The 19,764-nt window shown below is 64.6% G+C and overlaps 1 protein-coding gene across 1 annotated transcript; it reads right to left on the minus strand.

Moving 5' to 3' along the window:
* Positions 1–1,003: 1,003 nt before the first annotated feature.
* On the minus strand, positions 1,004–18,817 carry LOC136788753 (U4/U6.U5 tri-snRNP-associated protein 1-like). The gene is made up of 20 exons (XM_066987432.1): positions 18,355–18,817; positions 17,585–17,639; positions 16,731–16,786; positions 16,483–16,609; positions 15,464–15,569; positions 14,854–14,931; positions 13,693–13,792; positions 12,645–12,784; positions 11,352–11,555; positions 9,087–9,205; positions 8,806–8,975; positions 8,009–8,139; positions 7,747–7,909; positions 6,123–6,232; positions 5,056–5,143; positions 3,672–3,762; positions 2,907–3,042; positions 2,740–2,829; positions 1,705–1,826; positions 1,004–1,115 (listed from the first exon to the last, which is right to left on the minus strand). The coding sequence occupies exons 1-20, from the start codon at positions 18,800–18,802 to the stop codon at positions 1,097–1,099; spliced, it is 2,553 nt and encodes an 850-aa protein (XP_066843533.1). The 5' UTR covers positions 18,803–18,817; the 3' UTR covers positions 1,004–1,096.
* Between the last annotated feature and the right edge of the window lie 947 nt (positions 18,818–19,764).

The following is a 19,764-nucleotide window of genomic DNA, read 5'->3' on the forward strand; positions in this document are numbered from 1 at the left end:
GGGGCTGTGAAAATTACTGGGTTTTGGGGGCATTTTGGGCAGCTTTGGGGCGATTTGGGGGCAGTTTGGTTTTGCTGGGCAGGTTTCGGGTTGCTTTAGAGCAGTTTGGGGTTCGGGGCTGGTTTGGGGTGTTTTTGGGGGCAGTTTGCTTTAATTGGGTAAGTTTGGGGTTGCTTTAGCGTTTTGGGGCTGGGTTTGGGGTTTTGGGGGGCAGTTTGGGAGGTTTTAACGTGGTTTTGGAGACTTTGGGGACAGTTTGGGCTGTTTTGGGAGGTTTTAACGTGTTTTTGGATACTTTATGCATTTCTGGGTCGTTTTGGGGCAGTAGCGAAGGATTTGGGGTTGGTTTTTTGGTAGCTCCGTGGGGTTTGGGATCGCTTTGGGGTGCGCTGGCGTTTGCTTAGCGCAGTGCCGGGGTGGGTTTAGGGCGGTTGTGGGGTGATTTGGGCTCAGTTTGGGGCAGTTTGGGGTCTGGTGGAGGTTTTGGGGCAGAGTTGGAGCAGTCTGGGGTGGTGGGGGAAGCTTTGGGGGGCAATTTGGGGTTGGACTGGAGCAGTTTGGGGGTGAGTTTAGAGGAGTTTGGGGTTTGGGGGGGTCTTGGCCTGGTTTGGGGGCAGTAGTGGGTCAGTTTTGAAGCATTTTGGGGCAGATTTGGAGCAGTTTGGGGGCAATAGTGGCGGCTCTGAGGCACTTTGGGGCGGGTTTGGAGCAGTTTGGGGTTTTGAGGCCGATTCCTGGCGTGGTGACGCGCGGCGACACGCGGCGACGCGTCGTGACACATCGTGACCATGCTGTGACACGTCACGACACGCGGTGATGTCGTGACACGCGGTGACATGTCATGACATGTCATGACACGCGGTGACGTCGTGACATGTCGTGACACGCGGTGACGTCATGACACGCGGTGACGTCGTGACATGTCGTGACACGCGGTGACGTCATGACACGCGGTGACGTCGCGACATGCCGCGACACGCGCTGACACGCGATGACACGCGGGGACGTCCCCAGCCCTTTATTGGCCCCGTGGGGCCGGAGCGGGGGGGCCGCGGGGGGGCCACGCGGGGTCCGGGGGTGCCGGGGGGGCTCCGGGTCACTTGGTGATGGTGTTCCTGGGGGGGGGGGGGTCAGCGGGGACACGGCTCCCAGTGCCAACCAGCGCCCTCCCAGTGCTCCCAGCGCCCTTCTGTGCCCCTCCCAGTGCTCCCAGTCCCCATTCATGCCCTTCCCAGTGCTCCCAGTTCCCACAAATGCCCCTCCCAGCACTCCCAGCACCCCTCCCAGTGCTCCCAGTGCCCCTCCCAGTGCCCACAAATGCCCTTCCCAGTGCTCCCAGCACCCCCTCAAGCCCCCTCCCAGTGCCCCCAGCATCCCCCAGGCCCCCTCCCAGTGCTCCCAGTGCCCCCCAGCACCCCTCCCAGTGCTCCCAGTCCCCATTCATGACCTTCCCAGTGCTCCCAGTCCCCACAAACGCCCCTCCCAGTGCCCCCAGCGCCCCTCCCAGTGCCCCCAGTCCCCATTCATGCTCTTCCCAGTGCTCCCAGTCCCCACAAACGCCCCTCCCAGTGCCCCCAGCGCCCCTCCCAGTGCCCCACTGATGCATTCATGACCTTCCCAGTGCTCCCAGTCCCCACAAACGCCCCTCCCAGTGCCCCCAGCGCCCCCCAAGCCCCCTCCCAGTGCCCCCAGTGCCCCACTGACGCGTTCATGCTCTTGCCGCTGCCGCTGAGCACGATGTAGGGCGTCTTCTGGGCGCGCTGCTTCTCCTGCAGCAGGGCCACGGTGCCCAGCGGGGTGTCGCTGGAGCTCATCTTCTTCAGCAGCTGCGGGGTACGGGGCTGCTGCGGCCTCACCGGCCCCAAAACGGCCCCAAACGGCCCCAAAACCACCCCCAAACAGCCCAGACCCGAAACAGGCCCAAAACCGCCACAGAACAGCCCCAAAACCACCCCAAGATGACCCAGACCCCCCCCCCAAAGCGGTCCCAAAACCGCCCCCAACCTGGCCCCGAAATGGCCCAGAGATCCCCCAAATAATGTAGGGACCCCAAATAATGTGGGAAGACCCCAAAAGGTGCCAAAAGCCCCAAAACGGGACATGAGGGACCCCAGTAATCTGGGAAGACCCCAAAAACTGCCAAAAGCCCCAAAACGGGACATGAGGGACCCCAAAAAGTGGGGGGACCCCAAGAGGTTCCAAAAGCCCCAAAACGGGACATGAGGGACCCCAAATAATTTGGGGACCCCAAACAATGAGGGGATCCTAAATAATGTGGGGACCCCAAATGAAAGGGGAGACCCCAGAAAGTGCCAAAAGCCCCAAAACGGGACATGAGGGACCCCAAAAAGTGGGGGGACCTCAAAAGGTTCCAAAAGCCCCAAAACGGGACATGAGGAAGCGCCAGTAATCTGGGAAGACCCCAAAAAGTGCCAAAAGCCCCAAAACGGGACATGAGTGACCCCAAATAATGAGGGGACCCCAAATAATGAGGGGACCCCAAATAATGAGGGGAGACCCCAAATAATGAGGGGAGACCCCAAATAATGAGGGAGACCCCAAATAATGAGGGGAGACCCCAAATAGCGCCGAAAGCCCCGAAACGGGACACGAGACCCCCCCAAAAAGACCGCGGGGACCCCGTAAGGTTCCGACCACCCCAAAAAAGGGGGGCGCGAGGCCCCCCGCACCCCAAACCCCCCCGGGGGGTGGGGGGGGGGACCCCAAATCCCCGCTCACCGCCTCCTCGTCCAGCTTCTTCATCCTGCGCTCCGTCTTCATCTTCCCCGAGCCCTTCCCGTGGAAGCGGTGCGAGAGCTGCCGGAAGGCCTGGGGGGGGGGACACGGGGGTTAAGAGGGTCCGGGGGGGTCACGGTGCCCCCCGCCCCCAGGTTTTTTGGGGGTACCTCTTTTGGGGTGAGCTTGCGGCCGGTCTCGTCCACGTACTCGATCTTGACGTCGGGCCGGTAGCCCTCCTTCTCCTTGAAGTCCTGCGTGAAGCCGCGGTACTCCTCGCGCCGGCTGTACTTGTCGTCGATCGCCCTGGGGGGGGCACCGGGGGGGGCGGCGTCAGTGGGGGGGGTGGCGGTGAGGTGGGGGGGCGCTGAGGGATGGGGCACCGGGGGGCGCCGAGGGGGCAGCAAGGTGGGGGGACATGGGGATGGGGGGCATTGGGGGGGAGACGTCGGGATGGGGGGCACCGAGGGGGTGGGGGTGCTGGGGGGGCATTGGGGGGGGTGGTGAGGTGGGGGGGGCACTGGGGGGCGCCGAGGGGGCAGCAAGGTGGGGGGACATGGGGATGGGGGCACTGGGGGGGAGACGTCGGGATGGGGGGCACCAAGGGGGTGGGGGTGGCGCTGGGGGGCTGGGGGGGGCATGGGGGGGGTGGCGAGGTGGGGGGGGGCACTGGGGGCGCGCCGAGGGGGCAGCAAGGTGGGGGACATGGGGATGGGGGGCATTGGGGGGAGACATCGGGATGGGGGTGCTGGGGGGCACCAAGGGGGGGGGTGTCAAGGGGGGGGGCACCGGGGGGGCAGGCATTGGGATGGGGGGCATTGAGGGAGACATCGGGATGGGGGCACCGAGGGGGAATTGGGGGGCTCAAAAGGATGGGGGGGGGGGCACAGGGGGCTGGGGGGTCCCAGGGGGCGCGGGGGGTCCCGGGGGCGCACATCTTGTCCTCGATGCAGTAGACGGCCGAGGGCAGGGACTTGTTGGGGGCCTTGACGCGCGCCACCTTCTGCACCGTGGTCTCCAGCAGCCCTGGGGGGGGGCAACGGGGTCGGGGGGCGCAGGGACACCCCCGGGACCCCAAAACGCCCCCCATTTCTCCCAACGGGAACAGGAAGCCACCCCTAGGACCCCAATTTCCCCTAATAGAGACCCCAACCCCCCCGGTAGGGACCCCAAATCCCCCCAAGTCGGAACGCAAAACGCCCCCCAATAGGGACCCCAACCTCCCCCCCCCCCCGGGACCCCAAATCCCCCCAATAGGGACCCCAAATCCCCCCAATTTCTCCCAATTGGGACCCCAACCCCCCGGGGACCCCAAATTCCCCCAATAGGGACCCCAAATCCCCCCAATAGGGACCCCAAATCCCCCCAGTTTCCCCCAATTGGGACCCCAAACCCCCCAGGGACCCCAAATCCCCCCAATAAGGACCCCAAATCCCCCCAATTTCCCCCAATTGGGACCCCAACCCCCCCCAGGGACCCCCAACCCCCCGGGGACCCCAAATCCCCCCAATTTCCCCCTGATAGGGACCCCAAATCCCCCCAATGGGGACCCCAACCCCCCCCCCCCCCCCCGAGACCCCAAATCCCCCCAATTTCCCCCATTTGGGACCCCAACCCCCCCGATTTCCCCAGGGACCCCAACCCCCCGGGGACCCCAAATCCCCCCAATTTCCCCCCCCTGATAGGGACCCCAAACCCCCCAATGGGGACCCCAAATCCCCCCGGGGACCCCAAATCCCCCCAATAAGGACCCCAAATCCCCCCCAATTTCCCCCAATTGGGACCCCAACCCCCCCCCCAGGGACCCCCAACCCCCCCGGGGACCCCAAATCCCCCCAATAAGGACCCCAAATCCCCCCAATGGGGACCCCAACCCCCCCCCCGAGACCCCAACCCCCCCCCAGGGACCCCCAACCCCCCGGGGACCCCAAATCCCCCGATTTCCCCCTGATAGGGACCCCAAACCCCCCAATGGGGACCCCAAATCCCCCCCGGGGACCCCAAATCCCCCCAATAAGGACCCCAAATCCCCCCAATTTCCCCCAGTTGGGACCCCAACCCCCACCCCAGGGACCCCCAACCCCCCCGGGGACCCCAAATCCCCCCAATTTCCCCCCATTTGGGACCCCAACCCCCCCCCGATTTCCCCCAGGGACCCCAAACCCCCCAATGGGGACCCCAAATCCCCCCTGGGGACCCCAAATCCCCCCAATTTCCCCCAGTTGGGACCCCAACCCCCCTGGGGACCCCAAATCCCTCCCGGGGACCCCCAAACCCCCCCCCGGGACCCCAAACCCCCCGGGACCCCCCAAACCCCACCCTTGTTCTGGCAGAGCAGCAGCGCGGCGGCCAGGCCCCGGTTGACGATGGGCTCCTCGTCCAGGATGGTGGTGGACGACGCCGAAAACTGGGGCGAAAAACGGGGAAATTGGGAAAAACGGCGCTCGGGAACGGCCCCCCGCCATTTTAGGGACCCCCCCCCGGACCACCCGCGCTGCTCCAGACCCACAGAGACCCCCAAACCTGCCGGCTGCGCCCCCAAAAGCCCCCGTTTGGGGGCCCCTTTTTGGGGGGTGCCAGCACCGTTTTGGGGTGCCCCCAGGTTTTGGGGGTGCCCTTGTTCCAGGTGTTTTTTGGGGGGATTGTCCCTGGTTTTGGGGTGCCCCCGTTCAGTGTGCCGTTTTTGGGGTGCTCCTGTTATTATTTTTTTTGGGGGGTGCCCCTGGTTTTGGGGTATCCCTGTTCCGGGTGGGTTTGGTTTTGGGGTGCCCTTATTTTTTGGGGTGCCCCTGGTTTTGGGGGTGTTTTGGGGAGTTCCCCCGGTTTTGGGGTGCCCCTGTTTTGGGGGCGTTTTGGGGTTCCTCTGTTTTTGGGGTGTTTTAGAGAGTTCCCCTGGTTTTGGGGGGTTTCCCCTGCTTTTGGGGTGTTTTTTTTGGGGGGTGTGCCCCTGTTTTTGGGGGTACCCCTGGTTTTGGGGTGTGTTTTTTTGTGGTGCCCCTGTTTTTGGGGTTCCTCTGCCCCCTGTTTTGGGGTGGTTTTTTTTGGAGGGGTGCAGGGAGTTCCCCTGGTTTTGGGGTGGTTTTTTTTTTTGGGGTGCCCCTGTTCAGTGGCTGCCCCTGTTTTTGGGGTATTTTGGGGTATTTTGGGGTTCCCCTGCTTTTGGGGTATTTTGGGGTTTTTTTGGGGTGTTTTTCTGGGGGTGCCCCGTTTTGGGGTGCCCCTGTTCAGTGCGTTTCTTTTAGGGCTGCCCCTGTTTTTGGGGTGCGTTTCGTGGTTTTTTTTTTTTTTTTGGGGGGTTTCCTGTGTTTTTGGGGCGTGTTTCGGGGGCGCCCCCGTTTCGGGGTGCCCCCGTTTTTGGGGTGTCCCCCCCCCCCCCCCCAGCTCACGTCCTGGTGCTGCCGCTCCTCGGCCAGGTTGACGCTGCTCCAGCCCACGTTCTCCTCCCCCTCCGAGTCGGGGGCCCCGGGGGGCGACGGGCGCTCGTCCCGCTCGAAGTCCTGGGGGGGGGGGGGCAGGGGGGGTGAGGGGCGCGGGGGACCCCAAACCCCTCCCCTTTTACCCCAAACCCCCTCCCTTTTACCCCAAACCCCTCCCTTTTACCCCCAGCCCCCTTTATTTGCCCCAAACCCCCCTCCCTTTTACCCCAAAGCCCCTCCCTTTTACCCCAAAGCCCCCTCCCTTTTACCCCAAAGCCCCTCCCTTTTACCCCAGCCCTGATTTTTTGCCCCAAAGCCCCTCCCTTTTACCCCAAAGCCCCCTCCCTTTTACCCCAAAGCCCCTCCCTTTTGCCCCAAAGCCCCTCCCTTTTACCCCAAAGCCCCTCCCTTTTACCCCAAAGCCCCCCATCTGCCCCCAGCCCTGATTTATTTGCCCCAAACCCCCCTCCCTTTTACCCCAAACCCCCCTCCCTTTTACCCCAAAGCCCCTCCTCTGCCCCCAGCCCTTTTATTTACCCCAAGCCCCCCTCCCTTTTACCCCAAGCCCCCCTCCCTTTTACCCCAAACCCCCCTCCCTTTTACCCCAAACCCCCCTCCTATTTGCCCCCAAACCCCCCCCCCTTTTACCCCAAACCCCCCCCCCTTTTACCCCAAACCCCCCCCCCTTTTACCCCAAACCCCCCTCCCTTTTACCCCAAACCCCCCTCCCTTTTACCCCAAAACCCCCTCCCTTTTACCCCCAGCCCTCCTTATTTGCCCCAAACCCCCGTTTGCCCCAAACCCCCCTCCACCAGCCCCCAGCCCTGATTTATTTGCCCCAAACCCCCTCCATTTTACCCCAAACCTCCTCCATCCGCCCCCAGCCCTCGCTATTTGCCCCAAAACCCCCTCCGTTTGCCCCAAACCCCCTTTTACCACCCCCCAAAACTCCCCCACCAGCCCCCAGCCCTCCTTACTTGCCCCAAACCCCCTCCTTTTTGCCCCCAGCCCTAATTGTCTACCCCTAACCCCCCTCCACGTGCCCCAAGCCCTCCTTATTTGCCCCCAACCCTCCTCCATTTGCCCCAAACCCCGGATTTAATTGCCCCTAAGCCCTGATTTATTTGCCCCCAGGTCTCTTTAACTGCCCTCAAACCCCCTTCCATTTGCCCCCCGCCCCAACTCAGGTGCCCCCCCACCCCCATTCAGTTGCCCCCTGCCCCCATTTAACCCCATTTAGCCCCTCACCCCCATTTAGTTGCCCTCAACCCCCATTTAAGTGCCCCTCGCCCCCATTCAGTTGCCCCCAGCCCCCATTTAAGTGCCCCTCGCCCCCATTCAGTTGCCCCCAGCCCCCATTTAAGTGCCCCTCGCCCCCATTCAGTTGCCCCCAGCCCCCATTTAAGTGCCCCTCTCGCCCCCATTCAGTTGCCCCCAGCCCCCAGCCCCCGTTTAAGTGCCCCTCGCCCCCACAGTTGCCCCCAGCCCCCATTTAAGTGCCCCTCGCCCCCATTCAGTTGCCCCCAGCCCCCATTTAAGTGCCCCCAGCCCCCATTCAGTTGCCCCCCGCCCCCATTTAACCGCCCCCCCGCCCCCATCAGCTCCTCCTGCTCCTCGCGGTTCCCCGCCAGCCCGTAGGTGGGGATCTCGCCCAGGGTCCGGCAGAACTCGGACGTGGCGTTGAAGACGATGGCACTGCTCCGGGGGTCCGGCCCGGCCCCCGCCGCCGCCCCCCGCCGCTGCACCAGCTCCAGCACCTTTTTGGGGAGGAAACGCGGGATTTTAGGGGGGGTCCTCTGGGAGGAGGGGAGGCAGCACCCTTGTGGCCCCCCCCCCCCACCCAGGGGAGCACCCACGGGGTCGCCGGCGGCTTCGCGGAGCTGCTGGAGCTGGCGCAGGCGGCGGCCGCGCTCCAGCTGCTGCTGCAGCTCCTGCTCCGCCTCGTCCTCCTCCAGCCGGGGGGGCGAGCCGGGGGGCGCCGCGTCCTCTGCAAGGGGGGGGGGAAAAAAAGGGGAAAAATTGGGGAATTTGGGTAGGTGGGGGGGGAGAGGGGCACCCCGGGGGGAGCTGCGCTGGATGAGGGAAGCGTTACGGGGATGGGGAACCCCTAAAGGGTGCCCCCCCGTGTCACCCCCCCGCCGCGTCCCCAAATATCCAGGACCTCCGTGTGCCCCCCCCAGCCCCTTCTGTTTGCCCCAAGCCCCCTCCGCCTGCCCCCAGCCTTAATTATTTGTCCCCAAAAGCCCCTTCCATCTGCCCACGTCCCTAATTACCCCGGAAGCCCCCTCTGAACCTAATTATCCCACCCCCCTCCATCTGCCCCAACCCTAATTAACCCCAAAAGCCCCCTCCGAACCTAATTACCCCAAAAGCCTCCTTCATCCACCTGCAACCCTAATTAACCACAAACCCCCCCATCTGCCCCAGCCCTAATTAACCCCGAAAGCCCCCTTCATTCGCCCCCACCCCTAATTTTCCCCAAAGCCCCCAACCCTAATTAACCCCCAAAACCCCCTCCATCTGCCCCCAACCCTAATTGCCCCCAAACCCCCAACCCTAATTGCCCCCAAAGCCGCCCCCACCTGCCCCCATCCCCAATTATTTACCCCCAGGCCCCCCCCCCCAAAAAGCCCCCCGCCCCCCCCGCACTCACCGTCGCTGCTGATGTCCATGCTCTCCACCCGGGTGTCGTCAGAGGGCAGGGGGGAGCCGGGGGGGGCCGCACCGGTCCCGGGGGGGTCCGCAGGGGGGGCTCCGTCTGCCCCCCCCTCCGCCTCCCCCCCTTCCTCATCCTCCTGCACCCGACGGCCCCGGCCCCGCGATCTGGGGGGGGGCACACACAAACCCTTGTGGTTACAAAGGGAAGGGGGGGGGCGGCAGGCGGGTGCTCCCCCCCCCCCCAAGCACCCATGGGTGCCCCCCCCCAGCACCCACCTGGAGCCGAAGTCGCCCTCGGTGTCGCCGGGGGCCAGGGGCAGGAGGTCGTCCGCACGCAGCCGCTCCCGGCGCCGCAGCCGGCGCACCCGGCGCCGCGTCCGCCGGAACCCCTCGCACTGCCGGGGGGGGGGGGACACGGGGGGGCTCAGACACTGCTGCCCCCCCTCCCCGAGGGGATTCCCACAAAGCCAGCCCCAAACCGGCCCCAAAAACAGCCCCCAAACGAGCCCGAGCTGCCCTCAAGTGCCCCAGTCGCACCCCAAACCATCCCCAAAGCCAGCCAAATCACACCGAGAATAGTCCAAAACCCCCAAACCCACCCAAAATCCACCCAAAACTATCCGAAAACCACCCCACCTCCCCCCCAAATCAACCAAATCCCTCCAAACCTACCCCAACAGCCCCCAAAGCTGCCCAAAGCGACCCCAAATCCACCCAAACTGAGCCCAAAGCGTCCCCAAACTGACCTGAAAGCCAAATTCCTCCAAACCTGCCCAAAGCCACCCCAACCCATCCCAATACCCCCCGAACCCACTGAAACTGACCCCAAACCCCCCAAAATTGACCCCAAACCCCCCCAAACTGATCCCAACCCCCAAAAAACCAACGCTAAACCCTGACAAACTGACCCCAAACCCCCCCAACCAACCCCAAACACCAAAAAAATGACCCCAAACCCCAAATTGACCCAACATCCGCAAAACTAACCTCAAACCCACCTCAAACTGATCCCAAACCGACCCCAACACCTCCCAAACTGACCCCAAAGCCTTCCAACCCCCCCCAAACCAACCCTGAGCTTCCCCAAAACCCAACCCCCCAAAAACCATCCCAAACCCCGAAAACTGACACCAAAACCCCAAAAACTGACCCCAACACCCCCCCAAACTGACCCAGAACCCTCCCAACCCCCCCAAACTGACCCTAAGCTTCCCCAAACTATCCCCAAGCCCCCCAAAAACTGACCCCAAACCCCCAAAACTGACCCAAAAACTCCTAAAACTAACCCTAACCCCCCCAAAACTGACCCCAAACCCCCCCCAAACTGACCCAGAACCCTCCCAACCCCCCCAAACTGACCCTAAGCTTCCCCAAACTATCCCCAAGCCCCCCAAAAACTGACCCCAAACCCCCAAAACTGACCCAAAAACTCCTAAAACTAACCCTAACCCCCCAAAAACTGACCCCAAACCCTCCCCAAACTGACCACAACCCCCAAAAAAACAACCCCAAACCCCCAAACTGACCTCAGCACCCCCAAAACTGACCCCGAACCTCCCCAAAACGACCCGAACCCCCCCAAAACTGACCCCAAACCTACCCCCAATCCCCCAAACCAACCCCAAACCCCCAAATCTGACACCAAAACCCCAAAAACTGACCCCAACCCCCCCAAACTGACCCAGAACCCTCCCAACCCCCCCAAACTGACCCTAAATTTCCCCAAACTAACCCCAACCCCCCCAAAAACTGACCCCAAACCCCCAAAACTGACCCAAAAACTCCTAAAACTAACCCTAACCCCCCAAAAACTGGCCCCAAACCCCGAAAACTGACCCAAAAACTCCTAAAACTAACCCTAACCCCCCAAAAACTGACCCCAAACCCCCCCCAAACTGACCACAACCCCCAAAAAAACAACCCCAAACCCCCAAACTGACCTCAGCACCCCCAAAACTGACCCCGAACCTCCCCAAAACGACCCGAAACCCCCCCAAAACTGACCCCAAACCCACCCCCAATCCCCCAAACCAACCCCAAAAAATCTGACACCAAAACCCCAAAAACTGACCCCAACACCCCCCAAACTGACCCAGAACCCTCCCAACCCCCCCAAACTGACCCTAAGCTTCCCCAAACTATCCCCAAGCCCCCCAAAAACTGACCCCAAACCCCCAAAACTGACCCAAAAACTCCTAAAACTAACCCTAACTCCCCAAAAACTGACCCCAAACCCCCCCCAAACTGACCACAACCCCCAAAAAAGCAACCCCAAACCCCCAAACTGACCTCAGCACCCCCAAAACTGACCCCGAACCTCCCCAAAATGACCCGAACCCCCCAAACTGACCCCAAACCCACCCCCAATCCCCCAAACTGACCCCAAACACCCCCAAACTGACCCCAACCCCCCCCAAACTGACCCCAACCCCCCCCAAACTGACCCCAAACCCCCCCAAACTGACCCCAAACCCCCCCAAACTGACCCCAAACCCCCCCAAACGCCCCCCCAAAGTTACCCCGCACCGCCCCCAAACCCACCTCTTGCGGCGTGAGGTACTCGGGCGCCAGGCGCAGGGGGGGCAGCTCCAGGCTCTGGGGCTCGGGGCCGGGGGGGCGCGGGGCGGCCCCCCCGTCCTTGTCCCCCGCCGCCGCCGTCCCCATGGCCCCCAGGCGGAAGCTGGGGCGCGGCGCGGGGCCCAGCACCTCCTCGTATTTGGGGAGCACCACGCGCTCCTTGGGGCCCTGGGGGGGTTATGGGGACGGGGGGGTTATGGGGACAGGGGGGTTATGGGGACGGAGGGGGTTATGGGGACGGAGGGGGTTATGGGGACGGAGGGGGTTATATGGACCAGGGTTGCGGGACGGGGGGGTTATGGGGACGGGGGTTATATGGACCAGGGTTGGGGGATGGGGGGGTTATGGGGACGGGGTTTATGGGGATGGGGGGGTTATGGGGATGGAAGCGTTATATGGACAGGGGTGGGTTATGGGGACGGAGGAGTTATATGGACCAGGGTTGGGCGGTGGGGGGGTTATAGGGTGGGGGGGGTTATATGGACGGGGGTTGGGGGACGGTGGGGTTATGGGGACGGAGGGGTTACGGGGTGGGGGGGGTTATGGGGATGGAGAGGTTATATGGACAGGGGGGAGTTATGGGGATGGAGGAATTATATGGACCACAGTTGGGGGGTAAGGGGGTTATAGGGTGGGGGGGGTTATATGGACGGGGGTTGGGGGACGGTGGGGTTATGGGGACGGAGGGGTTATGGGGACCAGGATTTGGGGATGGGGGGATTACGGGGATGGGGTTTATGGGGATGGGGGGGGGTTATGGGGACCAGGGGGTTATGGGGTCCAGGATTTGGGGATGGGGGGGGTTATGGGGATGGGGGGGGTTATGGGGACCGGGGGGGGGGGGATGGGGGGGTTTTGGGGACAGGGGTTATGGGGATGGAGGGGTTATATGGACGGGGGTGGGTTACGGGGACAGAGGGATTATATGGACCAGGGTTGGGGGACGGGGGGGTTATGGGTACGGAGAGGTTATGGGTACGGAGAGGTTATGGGGTGGGGGGGTTATATGGACATGGGGGGTTATGGGGCCAGAGGAATTATATGGACCAGAGTTGGGGGACAGGGGGGTTATGGGGACAGAGGGGTTATGGGGTGGGGGGGTTATATGGACCAGGGTTGGGGATGCGGGTTATGGGGACAAAGGGGTTATATGGACAAGGGGGTTGTGAGGACAGAGAAGCTACGGGGACGGGGGGGCTACGGGGACGGGGGGGCTACGGGGACGGGGGGGCTACGGGGACGGGGCCCCCGCCGCACCTGGAGCGCGTTGGCAGGGTCCTCGTCCTCGTAGGGGACGTAGCCCGGCTTGGCGCGGCGCCGCTCCACGTTCTCGGCCGCCTTCTCGGCGTCCACCAGGCCGACGTCCACCAGGACGTCCTCCGCCTCCTCCAGCACCCCTGGGGACGGGGGGGGCGTCAGGGGACGGGGACAGGGCCGGGGGGGGCGTCAGGGGACGGGGACAGGGCCGGGGGGGGCGGAAGAGGGGCGTGGGGAGGACACGGTATGGTGGTCATGGGCGCTCCAACATGGTGGTGGGGAAAGGGGGCACAAAACGGTGGTTGGGGCGTCCCAACATGGCGGCCGTGGGGGAAAAGGGGTCACAAAATGTCCTGAAGGGTGTCCCAACGTGGCGGCCACGGGGGGGAAGGGGACACAAAATGGCGGTTGGGGTCCCAACATGGTGGCTGTGGGGGGGAAGGGGTCACAAAATGCCCTACAGGGCACCCCAACATGGTGGCCGTGAGGGGAAGGAGGCACAAAATGGCAGTTGGGGGATCCCAACATGGTGGCCATGGGGGAAAGGGTCACAAAATGCACTGAGGGGTGTCCCAACGTGGCGGCCACGGTGGGTTAGGGGACACAAAATGGCGGTTGGGGGATCCCAACATGGTGGCCATGGGGGAAGGGGACACAAAATGGCCTACGGGGCACCCCAACATGGTGGCCGTGAGGGGAAGAGGACACAAAATGGCGGTTGGGGGTACCCCAACATGGTGGCCATGGGGGAAAGGGTCACAAAATGCCCTGAGGGGCACCCCGACATGGTGGCTGTGAGGGGAAGGAGGCACAAAATGGCAGTTGGGGGATCCCAACATGGTGGCCATGAGGGGAAGAGGACACAAAATGGCGGCTGGGGGTACCCCAACATGGTGGCCATAGGGAAGGGGACACAAAATGGCGGCTGGGGGTCCCCCGAACAAGGGGACGGTGACAAAATAGGGGGCGGGGGGACCCAAAATGAGGGGACGGTGACAAAACGCCCCCCCCGGGGACACGTGGGGACCCTGGGGGACCCCGTTGTCACCTTTGTCCTTGAGGGTGAGCACCAGCGTCTGCCCCTCGCGGATGGCGCCGGGGTCGTGCTCCACCGCCAGCCCCTGCAGGTCCCGGGCGCTGTACAGCTCCTGGGGGGACACCGGGGGGGGGACGTGTCACCGGGGTGGGACACCGGTCCCAACGGCGTCCCCAAGGTGTCCCCCGGCACCAACCGGGTCGCCAATAATTCATCAACCCCAATGAGTGGTCCCCAACCGCGTCCTGTCCCCGTGTCCCCAACGTGTCCCCTGTCCCCGTGTCCCCAGTCGTGCCCCCAAAACATCTCCGACCCCATAACCTGCCCCCAGCACGTCCCCGCCACCCCCAAACGTGGTGTCCCCACCTCCCCACTGGTGTCCCCCCAAAGCACCCCGTGTCCCCAACCCTGTCCCCGTGTCCCCAACCCTGTCCCCAAAACATCCCCGACCCTGTGCCCTGTCCCCAGCACGTCCCCGCCAGCCCCAACCACGGTGTCCCCGTGTCCCCTGTCCCCGATGTGTCCCCCCCAAGGCACCCCGTGTCCCCAACCCCGCTTTCTGTCCCCAAAAGCGTTCTCCGTCGTGTCCCCAAACATGTCCCCCAACGGTGTCCCCTGTCCCCAGCCACGTCCCCAGCGGTGTCCCCAACCACATCCTCTGACCCCAATGGGGTCCCCCATCCCCAAACATGTCCCCCAGTGGTGTCCCCATCCCCATTGGTGTCCCCTGTCCCCAAGGGTGTCCCATGGGGTGCCCCCAATCCCCAGGCGTGTCCCCAGTGGTGTCTCCTGTCCCCAAACATGTCCCCAACGGTGTCCCCAACCACGTGCTCTGTCCCCAGTGGGGTCCCCTGTCTCCAAACATGTCCCCAGTGGTGTTTTCATCCCCAGTGACGTCCCCAACGGTGTCCCCTGTCCCCAAGGGTGTCCCATGGGGTGTCCCCAATCCCCAGGCGTGTCCCCAGCGGTGTCCCGTGTCCCCAAACATCCCCAACGGTGTCCCCAAACACGTCCTCCGTCCCCAGTGGTGTCCCCTGTCCCCAAACACATCCCCAGTGGTGTCCCCACGGGTGTCCCATGGGGTGTCCCCAATCCCCAGGGGTGTCCCCACGGGTGTCCCCCGTCCCCGATGGCATCCCGTCCCCAACGACGCCCCCCGCGACGCCCCCTCACCCTGCGGCGCCGCATGAACTCCTCCTCCACCAGGGTGCTGACGCCGAACTCCTGGTCCATCTCCTCCAGCAGCTTGGCCTAAAAACACACGGTTTCAACCCAAAACCGGCGCCCTCGCCCCAAAACCCGGCAGTTTCACCCCGAAAGCCCACTGTCGCGCCACAAAACCCCACCATTTAGACCCTAAACCCGGCGCTTTCACCCCAAAACCTGGCGGTTTGCCCTAAAACCCGGTGGTCTCACCTAAAAGCCGGTGGTTTTGCCCAAAACCCCATGGTTTCACCCCAAAACCCAACAGTTCACCCCCAAACCCACCCATCCATCTCACCCCCCAAAACCCCTCATACACCCACCTGTTGATTTTGCCCAAAACCCAACTTTTTTGCCTCAAAGCCCCTCACCCACTCTCCTGTCAGTTTTGCCCAAAACCCTGCATTTTCACCCCAAACCCCCATGCACTCTCCTGTCAGTTTTGCCCCAAACCCTGCACCTCCACCCCAAACCTGGCGATTTCTCCCCAAAACCCGTCCGTCTCGCCCCAAAACCCAGCACTCACCCCAAGCCCCGTGGTTTTGCCCAAAACCCGGCGGTTTCAAACCCCAAAACCCACCCTCTTCTCCGCCAGCTCCCTCTCGCGCTGCAGCTGCCGGCTGCGCTCGATCCAGGCGGCCGCGTCGTCCAGCCAGGGCTCGGCCTCGCCCAGCGGCTTCACCTTGCTGCTTCGGGGCAAAAACCGCCCGGTTTGGGCAAAAAACGCACGGTTTAGGGCAAAAAAACAGCAGTCTGGGGGCTCTGCTCCTCGCTGGCAGCCCCCCGGGACGGACTGGAGGTTCCTGGGCCCTCCCAGTGCCTGATTTGCCCCCCCCCCCCCAGCCACCAATTTGCCCCCCAATTTTGTCCCCCCCCCCCCAACCCCAATTTCCCCCCCCCCGACCCCCAATTTGCCCCCAGGCCCCCAATTTTGCCCCCCCGTCCCCCAATTCCCCCCCAACCTGCCCCCCCCAATTTGCCCCCACCACACCCCAAGCTCCCCCCAAGCCCCCCAGCTCCCCCCAGCACCAATTCCCCCCAAATCCCCCCCAGCCCCCCATTCTGCCCCCAATCACCCCCCCCAGCCCCCCAAATTCCTCCCTCAAGCCCCCCAAATCCCCCCAGCCCCTCCAATTCCCCCCCAAATCCCCCCAGCCCCCCATTCTGCCCCCCAATTCCCCCCCAGCCCCCCAATCCGCCTGCCAAGCCCCCCAACTCCCCCCCAAATCCAGCCCCCCCAATTCCCACCCCAGCTCTCTAACTCCTCCCCCCACCCCCACAATTCCTCCCCAGCTCCCCCCCAGCCCCCCAAATTCCTCCCCCAAGCCCCCCAATCGCCCCCCCAGCCCCCCAAATTCCTCCCCCAAGCCCCCAATCGCCCCCCCAGCCCCCCAAATTCCTCCCCCAAGCCCCCCGATACCCCCCAGCCCCCCAAATTCCTCCCCCCAGCCCCCCAAATTCCTCCCCCCAAGCCCCCCAAATTCCTCCCCCCAAGCCCCCCAAGCCCCCCCCAAGCCCTCCCCAGCCCCCCAATTCCTCCCCAGCTCCCACCCAGCCCCCCAATCCCACCCCCAGCCCCCCCCAATCCCCCCCCCGCACCCCAGGCGCTGGTTGTGCAGCCGTTTCTCCTTGGCGGCCGCCAGGCGCTCGCGGATCTCCTGGCGCTGCCGCAGCACCAGCGGGTTCACCGCCTCCGCCACCACCGGCTGCTCCTGCGTGCCGGCCTCTGGGGGGGGGGGGCACCGGGTAGTTGGGGGGGGCCCCGAGGGGGTGGGGGGCACCCCGAGGGGGTGGGGGGCTCCCCAAGGGGGTGGGCACCCGGTTTGGGGGGGGGGGGGGGCGCTCACCTTTCTTGGGTGCGGAGAGCTCCAGGGGCTTCAGGCCCAGCTTGGCACGGAGTTTGCTGGGGGGGGGGGAAATGGGGGGGTTGGGGGGCGGTCCTAAATTGGGGGGGGGGGCTAAGGGGGGTGGGGGGAGTTGGGGGGGGGGACAGGGGAGATTTTGGGGGGGCGGTTGGGGGACAGGAAGCAGGCCATAGGGGGATTGGGGGGGGTTGCTGCCAGGGGAAATGGGGAGGGTTGAGGGGGGGAACTTGGGGGGGGAGCCCCCAGGAGAGATTGGGGGGGGGTCCTAAATATGGGGGGGGGCTGGGGTGGTGGGGGAAGTTGGGGGGGAGCCCCCAGGGGAGATTGGGGGGTGGGTTGGGGGGGTTTATGGGGCCATGGGGGGATTGGGGGGGGGGTTTGGGGCAGGGGGTGCTGCTGGGGAAAGGAGGGGGGGGAGTTTGGGAGGGTCCCTGGGAGAGACTGGGGGGGATTTGGGGTGGGGGGATCCTGGGAAAGATGGGGGGGGGCCTTAGGGGAAAATTGGGGGGGGGGATCCTGGGAGAGATTGTGGGGGGACCCAAAGGGTTTAATGGGGGGGGGGGAAGGGAGATCCTATAGGTTAGGGTGACCCTGAGAAATTGGGGGGGGCACCCCATGGGTTTGGGGGGGGGGCACCTCTGTGAATTGGGGCGTCCCAGGGAGGGGGGGGCGTGCTTTAGGGGGAGTCCCCAGGAGCGTTATGGGGGGGATGTTGGGAGTCTCCTGGGGGGTCCCTAAGGGTCGTGGGGCTCCATGTGGGGGGGGGTGTGACGCTGGGGGTCCCCTCTAGGTCCAGGGGTCCCCCACGATTGGGGGGGGGTCCCGGGGGGGCTCACTTGGTCTCCTCCACGCTGAGCGACGTCTCCCCCGCGGCCGCCTTGGCGGGGACGGCTGAGGAGGGGGCTCGGTGAGTTTGGGGGGACCCAGGCCCCCCTCAAACCCCCTGGTCTTAACTCCCCCCCCCCCCAACCCCCCCCAAAAAACCTTCTTGGGACGAGCAAAACCCCCTGAGATCCCCCAAACAACCCCAGAACACCCCCAACTCCACCCTGGGACCCCCTAAATCCCCCCAAATCCCCCCCCAAACCACCCCAAATCCCTTCAACTCCCCCCCCCCCAGGACTCCCCAAATCCCCCCCAGCATCCCCCAAATCCCCCAAAAACCATTCCCGGGACCCTCTGAATTCCCGGGAGCCCCCAAAGCCCCCCAAACCACCCCAAATCCCCCTAAACTCCCCCCCCACGCCCCCCAGGAGCCCCTCAGGACCCTCCCCACCCCCCCTACGACTCCCCAGATCCCCCCCACACACACACACACCCCTGAAGCCCCTCAGGACCCTCCCCACCACCCCCACAACTCCCCAGATCCCCCCCCAACGCCCCCCAGGACCCCCCCCCCCTTCCAAATCCCCCCCCAAAACACCCCTAATTCCTCCCAGCGCCCCCCAGGACCCGCTAAACCCTCCCAAAGCCCCCCGGGACCATTCCCACCGCCCCCAGGATCCCCCAGATCCCCCCCCCCGGGACCCCCGAAATCCCCTCAAGGCCCCCCCAAACCCCCCCAACCCCCCCCCACCCCCCTCCAGCCCCCCCCCGCCCCCCTCACCGGGCTCCTCTCTCTCCTCCCGCCGCTCCCTCTTCCCCCGCCGCCCTTCCCCGTCGCCTCCTCCTCCTCCTCCTCCTCGCCCATGGCCGCCGCCGCCGCCGCGCGGGGTCTCCTCAGGGCCCCGCCGCCCGGACGAGGCCGAGGCCGCCGCCGAGGAGCCGCCGCCGCCTCCCCGCTCGCCCCGGGAGCGGCTCCGCTTCCCCCGGCGCTCCCCGCCGCGGTGCCGGTGCTTGCGGTGCTCGCGGGGCCGCCCCGCGCCGCCGCCGCCTCCCCCCCCCGCCGCCGCCGGGGCCTCCTCGGCCGCCTCGGCCGCGCCGCGCTCCCGGTGCTTCTTGGACGAGCCCATGGCGGCGCCGCCGCTTCCGGCCGCCGGCGGAAGCCGCTTCCGGGGCGTTGCCAGGGGCAACGGCGTCGGCCCGCCCCCTGCTGAGGGAAGGTGGGTTCTCATTGGCGGAGGGGGGAAAGGCGGGATCCGGAAGTGGGAGGGGCCTGGGGGTATATAAGCGCTGCGCTCCGTGCGCGTCTCTCAGAGGTGGGTGGTGGGGTTGGGGGCAGGGGAGTGCTGCGCTTTTTTCTCTCTTCAGCCTCTTTTTTGGGATGAATTCGGCCCTTTTTGGGTCTCCCCGCGCTCCGGTGGTCGTTAAAGGCCCCGCTTGGTGATGGCTGGGTGTGGGCCACGTGGGCCTCTTCCCTCAGCGTCACCTACAGGGGGGTTCCAAGCCTCCTGTGGGGTCCCGGTGTCACCTTTAGGGTCCTCGCATCACCCATGGGGTCCCAGCGTCACATATAGGGTCTGCTGTCATCTATAGGGCCCCCGTGTCACCTTTAGGGTCCCCATGTCATCTATGGGGTCCTGGTGTCTCTTATAGGGTCCCGGTGTCACCTTTAGGGTCCTCACATCACCTGTGGGGTCCCTGGTGTCACTTTTAGGGTCCCTCTGTCACCAGTGGGGTCCTGCTGCTACTTTTGGGGTCCCTCGGTCACTTTTGGGGTCCCGCTGCCACTTTTGGGGTCCTGCTGCTACTTTTGGGGTCCCTCGGTCACTTTTGGGGTCCCACTGCCACTTTTGGGGTCTCTCAGTCATCTATAGGGTCCCGCTGTCACTTTTGGGGTCCCTCGGTCACTTCTGGAGTCCTGCTGCCACTTTTGGGGTCCTTTGGTCACTTTTGGGGTCTTTCAGTCATTTTTGGGATCCCTTGGTTGCTTTTGGGGTCCTGCTGCCACTTTTGGGGTCCCTCGGTCACTTTTGGGGTCCCACTGCCACTTTTGGGGTCCCGCTGACACTTTTGGGGTCCTGCTGCCACTTTTGGGGTCCCTCGGTCACTTTTGGGGTCCTGCTGCCACGTTTGGGGTCCTGCTGCTACTTTTGGGGTCCCTCGGTCACTTTTGGGGTCCTGCTGCTCACTTTTG

Source organism: Anser cygnoides, chromosome W (genome assembly GCF_040182565.1).
Source record: "Anser cygnoides isolate HZ-2024a breed goose chromosome W, Taihu_goose_T2T_genome, whole genome shotgun sequence".
NCBI classification, from domain to species: Eukaryota; Metazoa; Chordata; class Aves; order Anseriformes; family Anatidae; genus Anser; species Anser cygnoides.